Here is a 20,744-nt window from a genome sequence, read left to right as displayed (position 1 = left end):
AAAAAAATTAAAAAAAAAAAAAAAAAAATGTTAACCGTTACCATGCCCAGAACAGACATTGAAAACTGAATAATTAAATGTGAATATTATAAAAGGCACAAGAAAAAGTTGATTAACAATAATAATTTGAACAAACTATTATTTTGATTAGAAAATAAAGTATACATGTTCAATATGAAAAAAGTTATAAATTATTTCATAAATTTGAATTAAGCATTATTCATGATTTATAAATAATTCCTTTGAATAGCATAATTAATACAAATGAATACCTTTTTTTTTTTTAAATTTCAATATTAGGATAATTCTTGTTAAGAGATCAGAAAAATGAAATCTAAATAAAAGAAATGCCAATAACTATGCACTTATGAAACAATATATATCAGCAATAAGAACTTGCAAAATTTAAAGACTTAAAAACTAATTAAGAATTAGTTTTCAACATGAATAAACAGCAAAGCAATAATTAATAAGAATAAAGATTTTCCTTTGTTTTATTTTTTTGGCCAATGACATGCACGTATAAAGCGGATCTAGTCAGTTGCTTTTCAAAATTCATAATAATAAGACAAATATTTGGAAGTTTCTTCTGAGAATTCACACGCACAGAGGTGTTGATGGACGAAAATAATTTTATTTAAAATATTAGTACAAGTGCTTTTATTAATTAAAAAAGTCACTATAAGTCAGTGAATTGTTATAATTATGAGCAAGATCAAGTAAATGCAGTAATGAACAAACAAAAATATTTAAAGCTAACTTAAATGAAGTTCTGAAGTTACAATCAAGTTTTTGGTAGGAAAATTTTGAAAAATTCATTTGCATACTATAATTAATAATTTTGGTTAATTGAATAAGTGTAACCTTATTGGTTTTTCGTTTCAGCTAAAAAATAAATAAAAATGTGTACATCTAAGCTATATGGTATAATTTTAAAAATCTTACTTTGACCCCTTCTTCTATCCATATCGCGATCAGAATGCTTGGATCGGTTAGCTATTGACGACATAGCAGCGTTCTCCAATTCCTTCTCAGCATCTCTCTGAATTTGTTCCATGGTTTTAGGATTATTCTCATCCCTTCTAGGTACCCATCTGTTTGATCGAAGCTCTATTACATCTTGTAACATAAATCTAACACGAGAGGAAACCTTCGAATTGGACGATTTCTGTGAGAGCTTTCGCATCTTTCCAAAATACTCATCCATGTCCTATATTAACAACAAATTAAATTAGAATATAACTAAAAACATGTATCCATATATATGGTATCTATCTAGCTATATATATAATGGTATATTTGTAATATACCATGTTAACCTCTCATATTAAGGGGACATACTTTCTTCATTTATTTAAATGTATCCAGAAAATATAAGTTATTTTTAATCATTGAGGTATTATTTAAATTTGATACCTAATTTTAAATTTTCTATTTAAGTCAATCATTTGATATTACATTTTAAAAATTAAATTTGATAAAATCTTCATATTATAACTTCTACAAATATCTTTATATTATAAATTCTATAAAAAAAGATAAATGGGAAGTTGAAACTTACAGTTAAATGAACTTATTAAAGACATGCTTATTTATTGGATAATGTATTCTTCCACAGAAAAGGAAACAATATCTACAAATTTAATTACTACTCTAATAAAAACTAAATAACAATTTACCTTAGAATCAGGACACTGACTTTCTAGCTCTTTGCCAACAGTAGTGAGAAGTTTGCAAAGACATTCTAAAGACTCTTCCTCAATTTTTTCAAGCAGGGTTTTGATACATCCATGCATGATACTGGCAGTCAACATTTGGAGCTTAAACAACTCTCCGATAAATCTGAAAATAAATAATTCTGATTATAACACAGTGTTAATAAGTTATAACTATGGAACAAAAATATGTTCATTTCTCAATTACTTTTGGAATTTTACTAAATTATGTGCTTAAATTCACAAGCGACATTAAACCAAGGCAATCTAAGGACATGAAAGTGGGGTTTCTCAGTAACACACTGTTTTATGCTACAAACTTGGAGGACCGGGACAGTGGTAGATAATGATTTGTTACTGTAGTCTTGAGTAACCCTGTGGAGCCCTTCAAGATCCTCCATCTAGGCTCATAAAGTGAGTCTAATAATTGGGGAAAAATCTGGTAGTTAAAAGTTATTATTAACAAATCACCTCTTTCTACATCTGTTGATCAAGAAAAAGTACTTATTTACAAAGTACTGAACCCCTAACCCTTTTTTTTTTTTTTTTTTTAAATTGAGTTAATCATTTTCACATAGATGTATTGATTAAATAAAATAAAAAATAAATTCATATATCAAAATAATAAATGTTCTTCAGGACCCCTGTCAATTTGGAAGAGGCTCTAACATGAGGGACATAAGAATGAACTCTGCTTACATCACCGTCTATTATACTTAAGAGTTAATTTCAACCCGTTCTTAAATGCTTACCTTGCTAAGCCGACATATTTGACTCTTATTTTTCTTTCTTCTTCTTCCAGTAAAAGTTGTAACTCTTTCTTTTTATCCTGTAACAATTAATATTCGATTATGATACACTAAAATTATTTTATAACTTACTGTCAATTAGCTATGCTACTTTCATTTTAGTCAATGAGTGGCATTTAAAATAAAACTTCTTATGAAAAACATATGTTATATACAACTCAATACTAGCGATGAAGAAAAACCTAATAACTATCATAAAGGAATGATATAGTTACCTTGCTTTCTTCAGTAGTTACAGATTGCTGTAATTCAGCAATTCTTTCATCATCGGATTTTTTTCCATCTTCACCAGTTTCCTCTTTTCGCTTCTTTTCGAACATTTGCTGACACCTAGTTAGAAGTACTTTCCTAAACGAGGCATCAGCATGAGGCTGAGCATTTTCATTTCCTTGAGACTCTTCTTTTACAATTTTAACACTCATTTTACTCAAGTTCTGGCATAACTTAGCATAAGCAATTGAAAAAGATGGTTCATCAACAGCCTATAAACAATTAGTATATATTAACAACATCAATAAGAATATATAACATATTTTTATTGGACAATTTAATGGAACTCAATTATAGGAGTTTATAAAACAATACGAAATTAATGTCAAATATCTCTTAATAAAAAATGTTGATATTGGTTAACCAGTTCTATTAAATTAAAATATTAATAAAAATAGATAAATACCTTATCAAAAACAAGTTCTACGACTCCTTTTAGTCTGTCTTGAGTGTCTATAGGAAGACGAGTAATTTGTTCCAGAAGCGTATCAAACTTCTGAGGAGTCAATTTATTTAGGATACCTCTAACTTTTTTGTATAAATTCTGTAAAAAATAAAAAAATAAATATAAAACAAAATAGGAATAAATAATAACTAATAAATATAAAATATAGATAATAACAATAAATCAAAAATAAAAAGATATCAGGTTAGCTAAATGAGAAAATAAAAAACTTTTTTTTTTCAATGATTCTTTATAAAGCTTTTAAATTATTATCCATAAATAATTTAATTTACCTACAGTCTAAACATAATTGCTTCCTAAGAGAAGTTTCTCTTGCCGTATCAGTGCAATATCATTCAGTGTAATCAAATTTAAAAAAAAAAAGAAAAAGATTTAACCAATTTTTAGACTTATCCGCAACTTTTTAAATTTACACTTAATTTGAGAGAATATTGGTGATGAAATATTTTACTTTATTTCATCAACATTAAGAACAGTACCTGATTCTCATATAGGTTTATTATTATTTTTTTAATCTCTTAAATGATATTTAAAGTAAAATAAACAAAGAAATTAACTTACTTCAGTCTTTATCTCTTCCTCAGAAAGTTTGGGAGGAGATTTGCAACGTTCTGGCTTCCAACCTTGTTTACCGGCCCAGTGGAGATCTTCATCAACATCAGGCTTATATTGAGAGCTTGAGTACATTATCTTCCCACTCCTTCCACCACCACCAGGTCTTCCTTGCTGTGATCCTCTCTTTCCCATCATCTGCGGGAAAAAAGAAATCTGACATAAATGTATTATTAGTTATTGTTAAGTAAAATATACATTAATATTAAAATATATCTTAGAACTAAATAATTTAATTAAAATAAGAATGCAAACTCTAATCTATATTTAGCATTTTTTTTTAACAAGAAATATTATTTTATAAAGAAATTGCAGAAAAAAAAAATCTATATTGGAGGGAAAAAGTGATGAAAAAATTTTTTTTTTTTGTAGGAAATAAAACCAATAACTTCTTTACATCATTAGGTATATTTTATAAATACTATATCTCAATTAATTTGCTATTTGCAAAATATCTTCAAAATAAACAAATCTGAGCTAATATCAGCTAAACAGTTAACTTAGTTAATTTCTTTCCCAACACCTCCAAGAGGTTAATTATTTATACTGGAGTGAACAATTTCCTAATATTACGAAATAAATCATTTATCTAGTAGAATGATCAACATCAAATATTTTTACTCATTGTAACTTCTAATCAAATTGTTAGTTTTAAATGCTCAGTTTGGATTATTAAGGGATATATATATATATAATATAATATATATTGGTACTATTAAGGGCTGAATTCCTAGATGCTACTTAAGTAAAATATAAAACAAGAATGAATTTTTATATAATTCCATTTTATCTACTCGGAAACAAAACCTACACTTTGATAAGCACTTATTTACTACTTAATATCATGTTATTATTTTTTATTTAAAAAAAAAATTATAATCTAAAAATTTTAACTGTCACTATTAAAAGTTATCTTTTTTATTTACTTCAGTACTATTCTAATAATGTGAACTCTAAATATACTGTATAAAGGAAAAATTTATATTTACAAATGAAAAAATAATAGTCAATACGACATGAATCCATTCATTTGATATAATCATATAACTGAAGAGCAAAGTGGAAGAGCATATATAACGAAGTTGAATCTGAGAAATGGTCAAAGATTATTTATTACCAGAAAATGAAATTTTCAGCTTCTTGAGACTAGGAAAATTCAAGGTTTAATGTAGAAAAGAGTGTGTAAAATATTTTTCTAAACAAAAGTTCTTATTTTTTTTCCCCTAAAATGTTAAGTTACATGGTCTTCTACTTAACTCTTACTACTTGAATATTGAAAATTATATTCTTATTTAGACAAGACTAAGCGGTTTCATGCAAAAAAGATAATAGGAAAACATACTCCTCCTCGTTGACTTGACGAAGCCCTACTCAGGAAAGGAGGGGTTATGAACCTGTCCTCTCCTCTGCTCATACCCATGCTATTAGAACCATGTAATCTCTAGAATAGCAAACAAACACATAATTATATATTATCATTGCTAAAATAATACCTGTAAATTATAGAAATTGTCAAACTGTTTAAACTTATTCAACAGAGGGTGTTGTATTACAATAAAAGAATAACATAATACAATAAATAAGCTTACCCTGTTATTGTTATTAGAGGAAACATTATTATTATTACTACTGTCAGTCTTAATAATATCGCAGTCTTCAATATCAGGCCGCTTTATTGAAAGAGCTTCTGTGCGCAAACCCAAAAGAAAGTCTCTATCATATACTTTTTTACCTTCCGGATTCAAGGGCGACCACTGGTCTATTAAAAAAATAAAAAGATAAAAAATAATGTACAAAAAATAAAAAATAATCAACCATTAAAATCTCTAAGCGGTAGCAATACCTTCTTTATAGGTGTACTTGAGTACAGGAGGCTTTGACCTCTCGATCACGGTGGTCTCGATAACTATTTGTTCATCAACATCATTAACTACTTTATCTTTTGCAGCAGCAGAGGCTTTACTATTTTCTTCATTCTTAACTGCCACCATTAATTGATCGTCAGTCACCTCTTCTTCCTCCATATCCACCATACCTTCATCTTGCTAGATGTAACAATCATAGTTGAATTAGAAAAAAAATCATTAAACAAATTCAAAATTTTTTTATACAATCGAAAACAAACAACCTATCTAGTTGTATATTTATGGTGAAAAATATAACTAAAATATATATATATATTCTAGGGAACAAATTAATTTGAGAATAAAAGCTTTTATTTTTAATACATTTTAAATAGAAGCACAAGTAGGGATGCAACAGCTTGACACCATTATAGATAGAAAGGAGCTTAAAAAGAAGTTACCTCCTTCATACAACCACTTCAATAAGATTACCTTATGGCTAAGTAGAGGGTAAAAAAAGTTTCTAACTGAGAATGATGACACATTAAGAAATTTTTGTTAAAGTTATGATAAATGAAGGCAAACAGTTGTCAAAAGTACTTAATGTGTAGGTAGGTAATTGAGAATGTCCTATTATATTAAATCATTTTTAGCATATTGTGGACTTTTCTATTTTGAAGAAGGCTTGGTGGTAGCTGACATGGAAATTTAACTCCATTTAAGGACGTGGTTGGAGGTGAAGGAGAAATGATTAAACAGTACATTGACAATGAGCAGATAAGTTGTTGCTATGGCTGTTTTTCGGGCGCATATTAAAATTATTCACCAGGACTCATTCCATGTTTAATCATCAGAGCAAAAGGGTACAATAATGCTTTGTCAAAAGTTAAAAATATTGCATTAATTTTGCTACTCCATATTTTTATTTTTACTCCTCAAATATTTAGGAAAATCCTAATTATATACTTTTAACTACTAGACCAGGCAATAAAAATTATGAACATTTTACCTCTTATAAAATATGGTATCAAATTTTTTTGCTGCTGATAATCATTGGGTGCATATTAATATATGTTTGAAGGAACAGAATAAAGCCCCAGTACGAGATTACGATACAAAGTAAAAACTAGAACTAGTGAAACATATTGAAACATACCTCATTATCTATATTTTTGTTTGTAACAGGAGGTGGAATGATGGTAGTTTGTGAAATTGTCACATCAGACACAAGGGGAGATGACAATGTAGGCTGCTGCAGGGCAGGCTGCTCAATGACAGAGGGAGCTTCGTCGACAGGTTGAGGTGTCACAACCTGCAAATTGATAATTTTATAATTATAGTTGTTAAAAAAAAACTAAGAAAACTTAATAAATTAATGTTGCATGTTTTAATTTTAAATTGAATATATTACCTCTGCTTGCTGGACTGATGGAGCCGTGGGAAGAGGCGAGGGTGCCTTAGCTTCAACAGAAGAGGCATTAGTAGCTGCTGGCGTAGGAGGCAATGAAGTGAATGCGTCCATATCAGAGCCACCCTCCTTCTCCTGGCCCTTCCGGTTAAGCTCCTTCAGGTTCGCTTTCTTTTTCTGCTTCGGCCTCGACAATGGCTTACCACCTCCAGCAGGGAACACACAAAATTCATTATAGCAACAATGCAGTAACACAAGCATAATTAAAATAAAATTAAAGCAATTTCTTAGATTTTAGGATTAGCTTAGAACTAAAACTAATGTTCCTTATATAAAGGGAAAAAAAGAAATCAATAAAACATAAATAAAAAAAAATTTTTTAACTACAAATACGCTGTACCACCAGGAATACCTGTCAGTATTTTTGCAACCTAATATTCACCTAGTTTTATTTGTAGTGATGGGCTTATATGCAGACCCAATTTATAATGTAATTAACATCAGGTATACCAAATCGGGTAATACTTATATTCAATTTAAAATGTATTAGAATTTCAACAAAAGATTAATAAATTTTGTATACACATAAATATTTTTAAGAATTTATGAAAACTAACATATGCAGGGCCGGAACAGGGAACCTTGCCAGAGGGTAGCAAAGCATTATTAAGGCACCTTTTCCCCATCCCCAATAAACATCCACAGTTTTACAATAGTATTTAAAAAAAAAAAAAAACCCATGTCTCAGGAGGTAAATCGTTTGAGATCACATTTTATAGTAAAATATTTAAGTAGCAATGAATTATAGAATAATTTTATTCATATTTTACAGCAAAATATTGCTGACATTAAGACAACCTTATTACCGGTGACACGAAAAGCCCTTGGCTTACCAGTATACAGAACTCATTACAATCTGAACCCAGGCACAATAATTGGTATTGGTAACTGTTAGAGGAACTAGCCTCGCAAGTAGATCAAATGATACTTTTTACAAACTGCAAGCGATTACTTTGAAGTTCCCGCCATCCCTAACCATCCCTAAACTAAGTGGGAGTGTCAAGATTCATTTCTCAGAATCCCCAAGAAATAAATATTGACTGGCCCTAGTGGGAATCAAACCCACAACATTCCAACGTGTGCTCTAGGACCCACACACAAATCTGCTCAGCCGTTATGTCTTCGGGCACAATACTACTATTAACCTAATCAGCACTTAAAAGAATAAGCACTGAGGTAAGAGAAATTCAACAATAGCTTTGGTTAACATCAACTTAGATGTTAAATAATTAAGCAATCAACTGTTACTTATGTGGGAGAAGAGTCTCAATTACCACTCATTTAGAAAATAAAATAATTAAACAAAAATCCAAAACAAAAAAATTTCTAGACAGGCACCATTTTACTTGTTAATACAAAGCAAAAAACGTAAGCTGACAAACAAATGAATAAAATAAATCTTTTTTTTTTTTTAATAACTAAATATTTATTTGAGACAAAAGTAACTGAAAGGCACTGAGCTGATAACTAACTAAAAAACCAACATTAGTGCACCTTAATAAATGAACCCTCAGATAATAAAAAAAATCAGAAATCCTTATTTGAAAACAATATCTTAGAATCTAAAAGAATAATCACTGTGTAAACTATAATAACCAGTAAGGTACAAATAATGTCTTTAAAATGAAAAATGTAGTGATTAAAAAAGAAAAAGCTTTGAAATAATAATAAATAATTAAAATACTACTGCTCAATATGGAATAAATCTAGAAAAAAATTGTTAAGGTTGTACCCCCCACATGTACAACCCCTTTATGGGTAATTTTGCCAACATTTTAATTTTTTTTAGCTAGACAAAGGTATGATAATTTTTTTTTTTTTTTGGCGAAGGATGCCTAGATGAAAAAAGGTTGTAAAGTGCTACATTGGAGAGCGAATTATTTTGATTTCTTTAATTAATTAACTAAAAGCAACTATACTAAGAAAATGAATAAACGCTTATAAGCTAACAGGATTAAAAAGACAACCTGAGCTGGAAAGTCAAAAAAGAATTGGATCCTACTATGGTAACACTAAGCATTATACATCTTTAGTAACTTTTTAGAAGACTCATTAAATCAGTAGAACATTAAAAAATGATAATTTAAATTAAACTTGCTTTAGCTATTACTTCCTAATGGAGACCAAAAAAAGTGAGTACAAATCATGTAAGCTATAACAAAGGTGAAAAAAGTCATTGAAGAAAATGGAAAATATATACATTGCATTGGTCATTACCACAAAAATAGGAATTTTTAGTTAAAGTTTTTGGAAATATGTATGTATGAACTCCAATCAAGCTGAAAAATATAGTAGATCATCTCCATCAACACTTCCAAAATTCATTATTTATCCATTGCTGCTTTAATTATAAAGAATGAAACAAAAAAGAAAGCACATGGACAGGGCCATGGGTGCAGAAGAATTCATAGGATATTAATGACCAATCTGTCTGAGCCATCTGACGTAAAAATTTGTTTAGTCTTGCCCTAAAAATCATTGAATGCTTGCTACAAGCATACAGGTGGAATCAATTACCTTCCCTGTAATAATTGCAGTATTAGAGAAGCTGGAAACTAACTTAAAAACATCATGCCCTGCCCTTCAATTTATAGAACACCGGATCATGATAAAAAAAAGATTTTATCCAAATATCCTGTTATATTAACACTTTTCCTAAAGATGTTATAGAAACGGAAGCTCCATTGCATATTGTACAAATATTGACCAATAAAAATATCTGGTTTGACCTAGGCAAAAAAGAAAGGAGCTTAATGTAGTTTGATTTGATATTCTCAATCCACCAGACGTTCGTACTCATGAAAAGGTCTAAATTAACAGAATCAAGAGATAATTCTGTGTTTTAGGCAGATTAAGAAACAGTAAAAACTGACATTATTTCTGAACTAGTATATCATTCTTATATGTCAATCCAGCTTCATTTAATTTTTTTCTCAAACAAATTCGATCTAATCTTGAGATGCTAATTAAAAAATAAAACCAGGAATTCATGTTCATTTCAGCTTCATACCTCGACAAAAACTACTTTAAGAGTCCATAAAAATTATAGAATATCTTATCTTTTATCTTTACTAATGATTAGAGTTGAAGAGTTTGTCTGTTTGAACATGCTAATTTTAGGAACTATTAGTCCAATTTGAAAAATACCATTAGATAGGCTGAATACAGAATCATGCTATGACCTGTAAGAAAGGAGTACTAACTATGTAATGAAAACTTAAGAGTAGACAATAGCAGTAATTCTTACCATAATTATTTCTACAAAGCTGAAATTCTTAATGGTAGTTCTAATACAATATGAATTAATTACTCTTCTAATATTTAGAAAAAATACCTATGCTATGTGGTTAAAAAAAGTATATGTAACAGAAAATAGATTATATGTATATATTTTTTTCTAATTGCTTCACTACAATACATCTATTAGAACAATAAAACTACTCGATCGAAAAATAATTAAATTCTCAACAGGACAAAGATTTCTTGACAGTATTAGTCTGTAAGAGTATTGAACTTCATACAGCCAATTTGAAGATGTATTCTTTCAAGTGATTGGTCCTTCTGCTATTGCATAATTATTTAAAATTCAGTAAAACAGATGCACTTGGTCAAGTATAATCTAATAATAAGGAGAAACTAAAGAGGCTACTTTAAAAATAAGAATGATTTTATCCCTAATCAGTTAATCTTGTGAAAGAGCTACTGGAAAGACATATCTCACATAGACAAACAGATAATTATAAAAATTAATTTTAGAAATAACATTTAAGGATAAATGGTCAGTTTATCTGAATAGCAAAAGAAAAGCATAGAAAGAGCCAGCAACTACTCAACTTATTGGACAATACTTATAATGACAACACGTACACTTGACAGTGATCTATAAATATACAATGTTAAATACTACTCAAAATAAAGAATCTTGAAAACAAAAATTCAAAACAACTTTTACATATTACTAAAACAATATCCATTCATATACAATAAGTTAATGTTAACATCTGATAATAGACAGGAATATAAGAATTAGTGGCCAATAACCAACATTATTCAATAAAACTGACAATTAATATTAGCTTTATGTCCTATCCAGTCAAAAATAGCAAGATTGTGGTAATTAGTAGACAACAAAAACGTCCACAACAGTTGGTTACCAAGGGGTTGAAAATATTGTTGTGATATAGTGGTATATATTACTTCTGTTATACAAGCCATGATTTTAGAGACATATATATAACATTTTCAACACAATACTATCACTATCATAAACAATCATCATTTCATTTACCTTATAATTGCTACATTTTGGCAAAAGTAATATAGAAGATTTCCTGAGTTTGATCAGGTATTAACAAGTGATTAGATGAATGCAGGTATGTCCGGTTCTGGCAACTTTAAACTATCTATTTGAACAACTATTTAAAAAAGAAATTAAAATATAAACTAACTAAAAGAAAGTAGGTTAAATCTAAAAAATATTGTCAAAACATGTGATTAATTAATTTTTTTTATTATATTGTACAAAATATATAGAACTACTAACATAAAAAATACAAAGGAAAGGACAAAAAATTGACAAGACCGATGTTAATTTTATAAATAAATACATATTAACTGAACAAGAAATTTTGAGAGAAAAAAAAGAAAGTATCTTTTATAGTATCTCAAAACTTAATGATACTACATATTATATTTATTAATTTGAATATAACGAAAAGCAAAGGAATTTCGTTACCAATAAATTACTAAAATTATAAAACACAATTTTTAATAACTCAAATGAAAGGAGTAGAGATCATGAAATTAACTAAAAATGTTTCATAATATATGATTAGAGAATCAAAAATCGCCAATAGGAAAACAATACAAGAAACCTCTTATTTAAGATCAAAAGGGAGTAGCTGCCTAAACTTTATACAGATTATTTTATATTTTAATAATCTATATTAACAAAAGTAAATTTTAAAAAAATATTGATGAAAGTAGTCAAGTACATGAGTGTCATAATTGAAAAACAGTAGTGGCAGAATGATATATATTTTATTAAAACTGAAACATATTTCTAAAACAAAAAAAAGTCATAATTGTGAAAGATGGAAAATAAATGCATTAGTATACATCTAATATAAGCAATGGACATTAAAAAAAGAGACAAAAGTGAGGGGGTTAAGCTCACTAAAATAGATTCAAGTTGGTGTCTTTACTAAATATAGACAGACAGCTTACTACAGTCATCAACAGCTTCCTTGAAAACAGAGATCTAAGTTTATGAATACATAGGCCCCAATATTTGTTATAATGCATCTAAATAAACATAATCCATCTAAACAAACATAATCCAATAATTAATAACTTCAATGATACATAGAAAAATGCTTGAGCTATAAACACTTGATAAAATCAAAAGACCTCTTGATAGATAAAAAAAATAAAACTATACGAGGGTAATAAACACTATGATAACGTAAGAAATAAGATACAAGAATTCAACCACAAGCAATAAAAAAAAATGTTTACTCATAACTCACAGACTTCATTTAGACTACTATCAACTTGAGTATTTATGGGGAAGCCGGTTGATAGGTCTTTAGATGACTTTCGTGAAGGTGTACGAGAACTAGAAGAATTTCTTCTGGATGTAGAATTATTACGACCACGAGAATGTCTTCTTCTCCCTTCCATTTTATTTTAAAATTTAATTAATCACTTATTTATCCCCAACATATATCCACTTCATAATTCAATGGTATGTAAATTATTTGAACATTTTATCTTCACTATAAAAAAGAAAAGAAATAGCTACACATCTTACATGAGGAATAATCACAGATACTAGAGAAGGAACCAATATGGGGGCTCCTAAAAATAGGCCCCCCTCCATCCCTTAATAACTACCTACTAAGCTTAAGCCAAATACCTGCCAGATACATAGTTAGGAACCATGACAGATAAATAGTTAGGAAATGTTGTAAGACAAACCGGTTTCCTAAAACGCTATCGAGAAATGTTAAAATTAAAGGATCCTATAACTTAGATCAAATACACATATTTACAATAAAACATACCTATCTAAAGAGGAAAAAACCTTTAACTGTATATAACATATGCATAAAATTAGGAACAACAAAAATACATATTACACAATGGATACATGAAATTGAAAAAAAAATTCCACAAAAGAAATGACCTTGATGAAGTCCCTGCCCTAAATGTGAAACAATTTCAAATGAAAGTGAAGAAAAAAATAAGGAAAATAAAATGGGAAAGCTGGAATGCATAAAACTAACTAGGCACCAGAGGTACTGAAATTGAACTAAATTCTGCTACTATAAAAGGTTAGGTTTATTATGAAAAAGCAGAATTGTAAGACTTTCAATACAGTTAAAAGTATTCTATACAGCGGTTTAAAAAGTTAATATAAAAAGAATTAATGAAATTTCACAATATTTATACGTTTCTGAGAATTTGAAAAAATTAAACAACAGTCTAATATTTTTTTAGTATTGGAATGAAAAAAATAATGTTTCTAAGCCACTGCGTTAGGTGCTACTTCTCTTCAGCAAAATGTAACTTCTAGAAATAAATTTTAAAACATATTGTGCATAGGTCAAGAACTCTTATGCAAAATCTTTGCTAATAACTAATGGATACATGAACTATGAATGGCCAGATTAACTGCAAAATTAGTTTAGGAAACACTTATATTCAGCATTACATATTTTTAAAAAACAACACAAAACCACAAATGTTTAAAAAAAAAATCTTCACAATGATATGAAAAATAGTCACCATAATTACAATTTTAATAAAAAAAAAAAGAAATATTTAGAGCACATAATTCCAAAATGCATAGGTCAAGGTCAGAGAGACCACAAAAGAAGCAGAGGGGATCCTTATGTTCTATATAGAAACTATAATTTACAGGATTCGATTCAATTTAAAAACAAGAATGTATTAAATTGCAGATGAACAAGGTTAATGCTTAAACACCAAACCTACACCATGGTAAGAGTGCAATGAATTCAACTGCACTATAAAAGGTTATAAATTTTATTCCTGAAATAGGACAGCAACATGGAAAAAATGGTAAACTGAAAACCAGGGTAATAAATTAAGCATACATAAAGTTTCACTATTAACTAAAACTGATCTCAAAGAGACATGCATGCAGCTCAAGAATTTATGGGCTAACACAATGGTCAAGAATTGAGAACTCTTAAGTTACATTATTCATGTATATTATAAAAATTAACAAAATATCCATTCAAGACAGCCTGGTGACACACCAAAGATTTTGCAAAATTAATTAACAAAATATTTAAAACCGGCTATGGTCAAGGTCAAGCAAATTGTTTTCTGGAATTGTAAAAGAACAACATATTTAATAATAAATGCACTACCTTTCTCTCCTTTTCTTCCCATTGTGCTGGTGACGTTTTCTACAATGTCATGGTTTCATTACACTGGACGAAATCCTTCTTAACATGCTTATAACTCAAGAGAAGGCATCACGCAGTGAAAGAATTTGATAGAACCAACATTATATCTAACCTCTTCGTCAAAATCGGTGTAATTTGATGCATATGCTTTAGTAAACTTCTATGAACGAACCATACATGAACTCCAGTAGCAGCACGTGTTACGTACCCGGACCCCCAGACGACAGCAATGGCAGCAGTGCTGAGAGGCATGGTTATATTACCCCCACTACTCAAGACAATGGGGCATAAAATCTCTGTAGTTACTAATTCAACTAAACCATCACTTAAAACGTTGATAAAAGGGGTTCGAATAACTAGCATGCCTAACAATAACCTTCATTTTTACCCTATTTAATAATAAAACTGCCTTTAAAAACCCTTACGTCAGTTTACTACTACCGCCTCTGACGGGAAGGTCAAGAACTAAAATTACATAATGGCCGCGCCAGGCTACATCTGATCAGGAGTTTAAGAAATATGAACGGGTACTAAAATGAATTATTTCAAGAATTATTATCTAGAAATTAAAAAAGTTAAACTGCAATAGGTTTCACGGTAAAAATAATAATTCATATATATAAAATCATACAAATATGGCAAGGAACAGTGAACTATAGAATTCCTTGACCCAATTTCTGAATACTTTTAGCTGTAGGATGTATTTCACTTTGAGATGACTTTCTTTTTCTCAATAAGAATTTTTCAAGTAATACTAAATGTTTAAAACTATAAGAAATAAAATACAAAACAAATACGACTACCTGCTGTGACTTAACTTAATTCATTTACATTAAATCATTCAGATTAAGAAAATTAAATTTTAAAAAAATGTAAAACCAAATAGGGCAATCTACTGCAACTTTATTTTAAGCTATACTAAAAATAATAATTGTGGCATCTTTCTTATAATGTAACTCAACCTATAATTCATTTAAATGTCTAAGAAAAAAGTAATTTTATTCATTTAGATAAAAAAAACCTACTATCCCAGGATGAATAGGAATGAAATATGAATCACCTACAATTTGTTGTAGGAATTTTAAGCATGGCAATTGTAAGAATAAAAAAAAAAGAAAGGCAGTAACATGGGCAAAATGATAACTATTTTTTGAACATGAAAAAATAAAACATGTGGTTTAATTTTTAAACACTAATCTAAATGAATTTAGAAGCCTTCAATCAGTACACTGTATACATTTTAGCAGTATAAATTTGTTTACCATGGCAACTATGGCAAACAATACATACTCAACTTGATGTAAATTTATTCTTTAAAATTATGTTAGGAAATCTTAGAGATTTTTGATATCTTAAGATCTTGGGTATCACTGAAGGAACAGGTATACCTCAAGTTTCTTAAGGATTTAGAGAATTTAAATACAATTAAAAACAAAAATTTAGCATTGGCAAAAGAAACAACTTAAAATTGAGGTCTTTGATTTTACAGGACTCCATCATTTTAAAAAGAATAAAAACATGTCTTCTTTAAGATGTTAAAATATCTCTTAAAGGGTTGTTAAGAAAATAAATAAAATATACAGAAGGGCATGTTTTATTTAAACAAAACAAATTAAATTGTATTCCATTTGTCAATTAGTTTAAAAGAATCTAGTAATAAAAAAAATATATTTAACAACAGTGCCAAACTGATACTTAATGAACAGAAAATAGACAAAAATTCATAATTAACAATTAAAAAAGGAGTTATTTATTATTTTGGGTCTTTTTATAAGAATACCATAAAGAGAAAATAATTTCTAGGAAAGGTTCACTTCTATAGAAATGAATATCATAGCCCAAGTCAAAAATAATATAGGGAGTTATTAAAATTTAATTTGAAGTGTCCTTCCTTTAAAAAATTCATAAAATAAAATATTTTTCACATTAACAAATTAAGTTAACTAAAGGGGAACAATATTTTTTTTAAAGCTGATTTAGGTTACCAAAAACAAAACTGTAATACTAGCAAAGGGTTTTTGAATATGAAATAACCTATCCTACAGGATTTTTATTTTGAGTCCATTTAAAGTAAAAGATAAGGTAAAAAATCAAAAGTGAACTGTATTTCAGAGACCTAGAACTACAGTAAAAAAAAAAAGTTAATTTTAATCTTAAGACCTACTTCTCCTCTACAGGAGATAAGAAATATTTCTGATGTAAAATTATGTTTAACCTAATTTAGTAATACAGAAACTTTTGATACATATAACCAACACAAATTTTCAAAAATTTGATTGCTACATTATATTTAGATTAAGAATTTTAATTTCAACAAGTTTTTTTAAGAGTACTGAAAAAAATACTAATGCAAGGAGCTATTAGCCAGTATTTGTTCCTTTAGATTACAATTGAAATTAACAAAATAATAATAAAACACTTACTTTCATGCTGAGCATGAGGAGCATGTTCCTCGTGTTGCTTCTGTTTCTCATGGTGCTTTACAGACTGTGTTGCCGAAACGTTAGCAATGGGAACCATTTCTGGTTCACCATTAGTCTCAGCGTCAGTAGAAATAGAGGCTGGGAGCGGTTGAACAGATTCAGCAGTTTTTATGATAGTTGACTGGGTTATATTCTTTAAGTTTAAAGCTTCAGCAAAACTAGATTTTTTAGTTTCTTCTGGTTCTTCTTTATGAGGTGGCAAACCTCCTGTTACACCAACTACCTTTTTCTCTTTTTTCTTTGATGGTTCCAAAACATTTTGAGGAACTGGAGTAGATTTCCGCCCAGGTAAGATAGCAACTGATGGAACCTTTGGTCTGAAAAAAAAAATCAATAAAAGCTTGATAATACTTGACAGTAAACAAAAATGAACAACTTAATTATTCTTTCGCAAACCTACAATAACATATTTTCTCAAATAAAAAATATTTATAGGAAGATAGTTGACTGACTGAGTGTAATTAATAAAAGGAAGGCCCGGTGTGGACAAAATAACTCAAATACTAAATAAACTATTTATTATTAGCATATATTTCATCCTACTTTGTAGGGCTAAAAAAGATACCAACAACTGAAATTATGTAACACATTCAGAGAATAAAATAAAACGAAACGAAAGCCCATAGGTTTTATAAATCAATTTATTAAAAAAAAAATTGTTTGCATCATCTTTAACCACACCTTACTAGTTTACATTGATTCCATATTATCTAATCCTCTTACTCTGTTACCTGTATCTTTTTAGACTTGAGAAAATTGGGGCCAAATGTTGGCTCATAATAAAGAGTTTATTTACGATTTTAGTTATTTCTTATTGAATTTTCCTCTTGTTCTTCTTTTGATGTATCTACCAGATATAAAATGTTCATTGGAACAGTTTAGTTAACTTTAAAAGAAAACATATTTGATATACATCAAGAACAGTAGTAATAAAATAATCTTTCACAGCTTATTCGGAAGCTAGGAAAACATTTCATCACAGGTGAGGAATACAACCCAAAATATCTGGCATAGGGTTATGACTTTACCTTCTGAGAGGAAAAAAAAAATGGATCTGTTCTTTAAAGTTTAAATATTAGACAATTACTCATTGGCCTATATCAAGACAGAAAACACCAGGCTCCATTAAATTTCACTACTGATGGACTGTCTGTGACACTTTAAAACTAAGAACTTAACTTCTTTTTAAAGGAACATGCAAAATAGAACAACACTCAATGCTAAATTATGGAGTAAAAGATAAAGACTGCTACTAAAAATAATTTTATTATATACTCCCTAGTTCACTTTCATATTAGAAATGAAGAAAACAAGAAAATGTTTCATAAAATTTATTCAAGAATCATATGGGCCCCCTCCCAATAACTTCTCAGAAGAAACAAAAAAATTTCCAACTTGTCACAATATCAGGGCTAAGCTGTAAGACTATCCTTGCAAATTAAACCAACCAAATAAATATGATTTAAACATAAACATTCTGATTCAAATAGACTAACTTCAACAATTACATGAGTAATTCAGGAAGCTCAATAATCAGGAATATCAAGAAACTATAAAAGGATCATGAAAGTGCCAGACCTATTCAGAGAGAGGATGGATCTTTCATCATAACAGATAGAAAACAATCTGAAATCTTTCCAGACCATCTACCGAAAGTTATTTTTACCTTACCACATCAAGACAAAGCAAATATATACATGAAAACTTAAATAGCTTTTCTCCTCTCTCTCCCTTCCCCTTCCATTACCTTATCTTTAGCTTCTTTAATTCTAAGCAATTATTTATTAAACAATTATCCAAAAATAAAATCCCTCAATATAATAGCCAAAGTTCACAAAAAAATACGCCTATCATCTTAACTTAAAGTTGCCTGTGTTATGTATATGTATACCCTCACTTTCATTTTAAGCAATCTACCTGTTTTTAATAATACAAAGATTCCTAATAAATGTGGAAATAAAATAAGTCATTATATTTCTTTAAATGGAAATATTTGTAAATAATGAGATTTATAAACAGTCTACTTAGCAGCTCTATTTTGGTTATTTAATTGTCTCTTTACCTTTTATAGTATGTCATTGCTTATGATATTTAATTCATCCATTTTTAACAGCTTTATGATCAATATGATGTCTTCTCAACACTATTTGATTTTATATATTAATTTTTTTATTATATTATTAACTTATTTCAATAACATTAGTTTCATTATTTTGTTTGACAGATTTTGGTTAGTATCAACATTTAATAATTTGGTTTATTTCAGTAAATATTCCAGTTAGTAGTAAATATAATAAAATATGTTAATAACTTTTGGATAATTTCAATAAAGTGAAAAATAGACGTAAAAAGAGTTGTGGACTGCAATGGCACTCATTTTAGACGAGGCTAAGGAGTGAAATATTTTAACACCCATTGTCTTGAAAGATAAACAACTGGAGAACAAAAATATTAGACCGGAGAAAATGGAATGTTATGTATGTTTGTTTGTTTCCTACTGCACGACCTAGGTCTTCACCTCCTTGCTAAGCTTTTATCAGGTGCTCCAGTTCTGTGCCGCCACTCTCCTATTTTTTACTCCTAGCAGCACTTGCCTGTTGGAGTACTGGCCATCTTCTACCTCAAGTTCATTAGACGTTTCTTATAAGATATACCATGGGATATCATATATATTCGGTAGGTAAAGATGTGATAGCTCCACAAATAGCTCATATATCTCACAATAATTCCATTTTCTACAGTGGTCACTAGCCATGGTTGGACCAAATATTCAATAATTCTTTCTCTCAAAGATGAGGATTTTATTTTGTTTGGTCTTCATTATATACTATGTCTCTAAACAAAAATAGAACAGATCTGGTCAGTGTCATGCACAGCAATATCTACATTCCTGTTCTGATCAACTGGCTGGTGAAGTGTTTTTGTGTTCAAAGCAACTCTGGTGATCCTTCTTTCACAAGACAAATATGTAGAACCTAGGTATGTAAGCTGGTAAATCTTCTGAAATTATATGAATCCTATAAAAGAATGTATTGCTTCTATGCCACTTGCCAATAGATATATACTAGGACTTGCTTTTATTAAAGTCAGACAAATCTTTTAAGCAGCTTGCAGCTCAAGAAAATCTTGCCACGCATGGGCAGGAGGGTAAGACATTCAAACTGTTTGGTCTAAGATATCTTAATAATATTGCGGAATTCTTTGCTTCCTCTGTTTTCTAAGATTATTTTAACTGAAGGAGACGTGGTTTAGTTTTTGAGTAAGCCATTGACTGAAACCGAACTCACAATCCTCCACACAACTTCCACCAGAGTTGAGTGCTTGATTAGTTCTAAAAATTATTTTTTGTGAATTAAATTAAATTGTACTTTTGTTATCCAACAGGAACAGTAGAACAAAGTTGGTAGACCATCCACTACTCCCACACTGCTCTGATTGACAGAAAGACATTTTATTAATATTATTCTACAACCTGCCAGTAAGGCCAAACAGACTTTGTATAATGTGCTGTTCGAAACGAATAAGTGGAATAAAAGTGAGAAAGGAAAAAAGATACTACTGGCCAGATTTAACGTCCGCTCATGTATCCAGGGTTTTAAAATCTATCACACACAGACTAATTACTAACAAGGTATATA

General features: G+C 29.1%; 1 protein-coding gene across 1 annotated transcript in view; it reads right to left on the bottom strand.

The window, feature by feature from the left end:
• Positions 1-20,744, bottom strand: part of LOC106679989 (eukaryotic translation initiation factor 4 gamma 1) — a gene marked incomplete in the record, with an annotated part of 44,865 nt that overhangs the window by 13,595 nt on the left and 10,526 nt on the right. The window contains 12 exon segments of the mRNA XM_067045767.1: positions 946-1,210; positions 1,680-1,842; positions 2,468-2,544; positions 2,740-3,006; positions 3,201-3,338; positions 3,822-4,010; positions 5,215-5,313; positions 5,462-5,631; positions 5,716-5,917; positions 6,873-7,028; positions 7,128-7,333; positions 17,047-17,423. Coding sequence (XP_066901868.1) covers positions 946-1,210; positions 1,680-1,842; positions 2,468-2,544; positions 2,740-3,006; positions 3,201-3,338; positions 3,822-4,010; positions 5,215-5,313; positions 5,462-5,631; positions 5,716-5,917; positions 6,873-7,028; positions 7,128-7,333; positions 17,047-17,423 — 2,309 coding nt within the window.

This window comes from Halyomorpha halys, unplaced genomic scaffold (assembly GCF_000696795.3).
Source record: "Halyomorpha halys isolate HHAL.00 unplaced genomic scaffold, Hhal_1.1 Scaffold238.1, whole genome shotgun sequence".
NCBI classification, from domain to species: domain Eukaryota; kingdom Metazoa; phylum Arthropoda; class Insecta; order Hemiptera; family Pentatomidae; genus Halyomorpha; species Halyomorpha halys.
The sequence above is the reverse complement of the archived record's forward strand: the minus strand, read 5'-3'. Positions and strand labels throughout refer to the sequence as shown.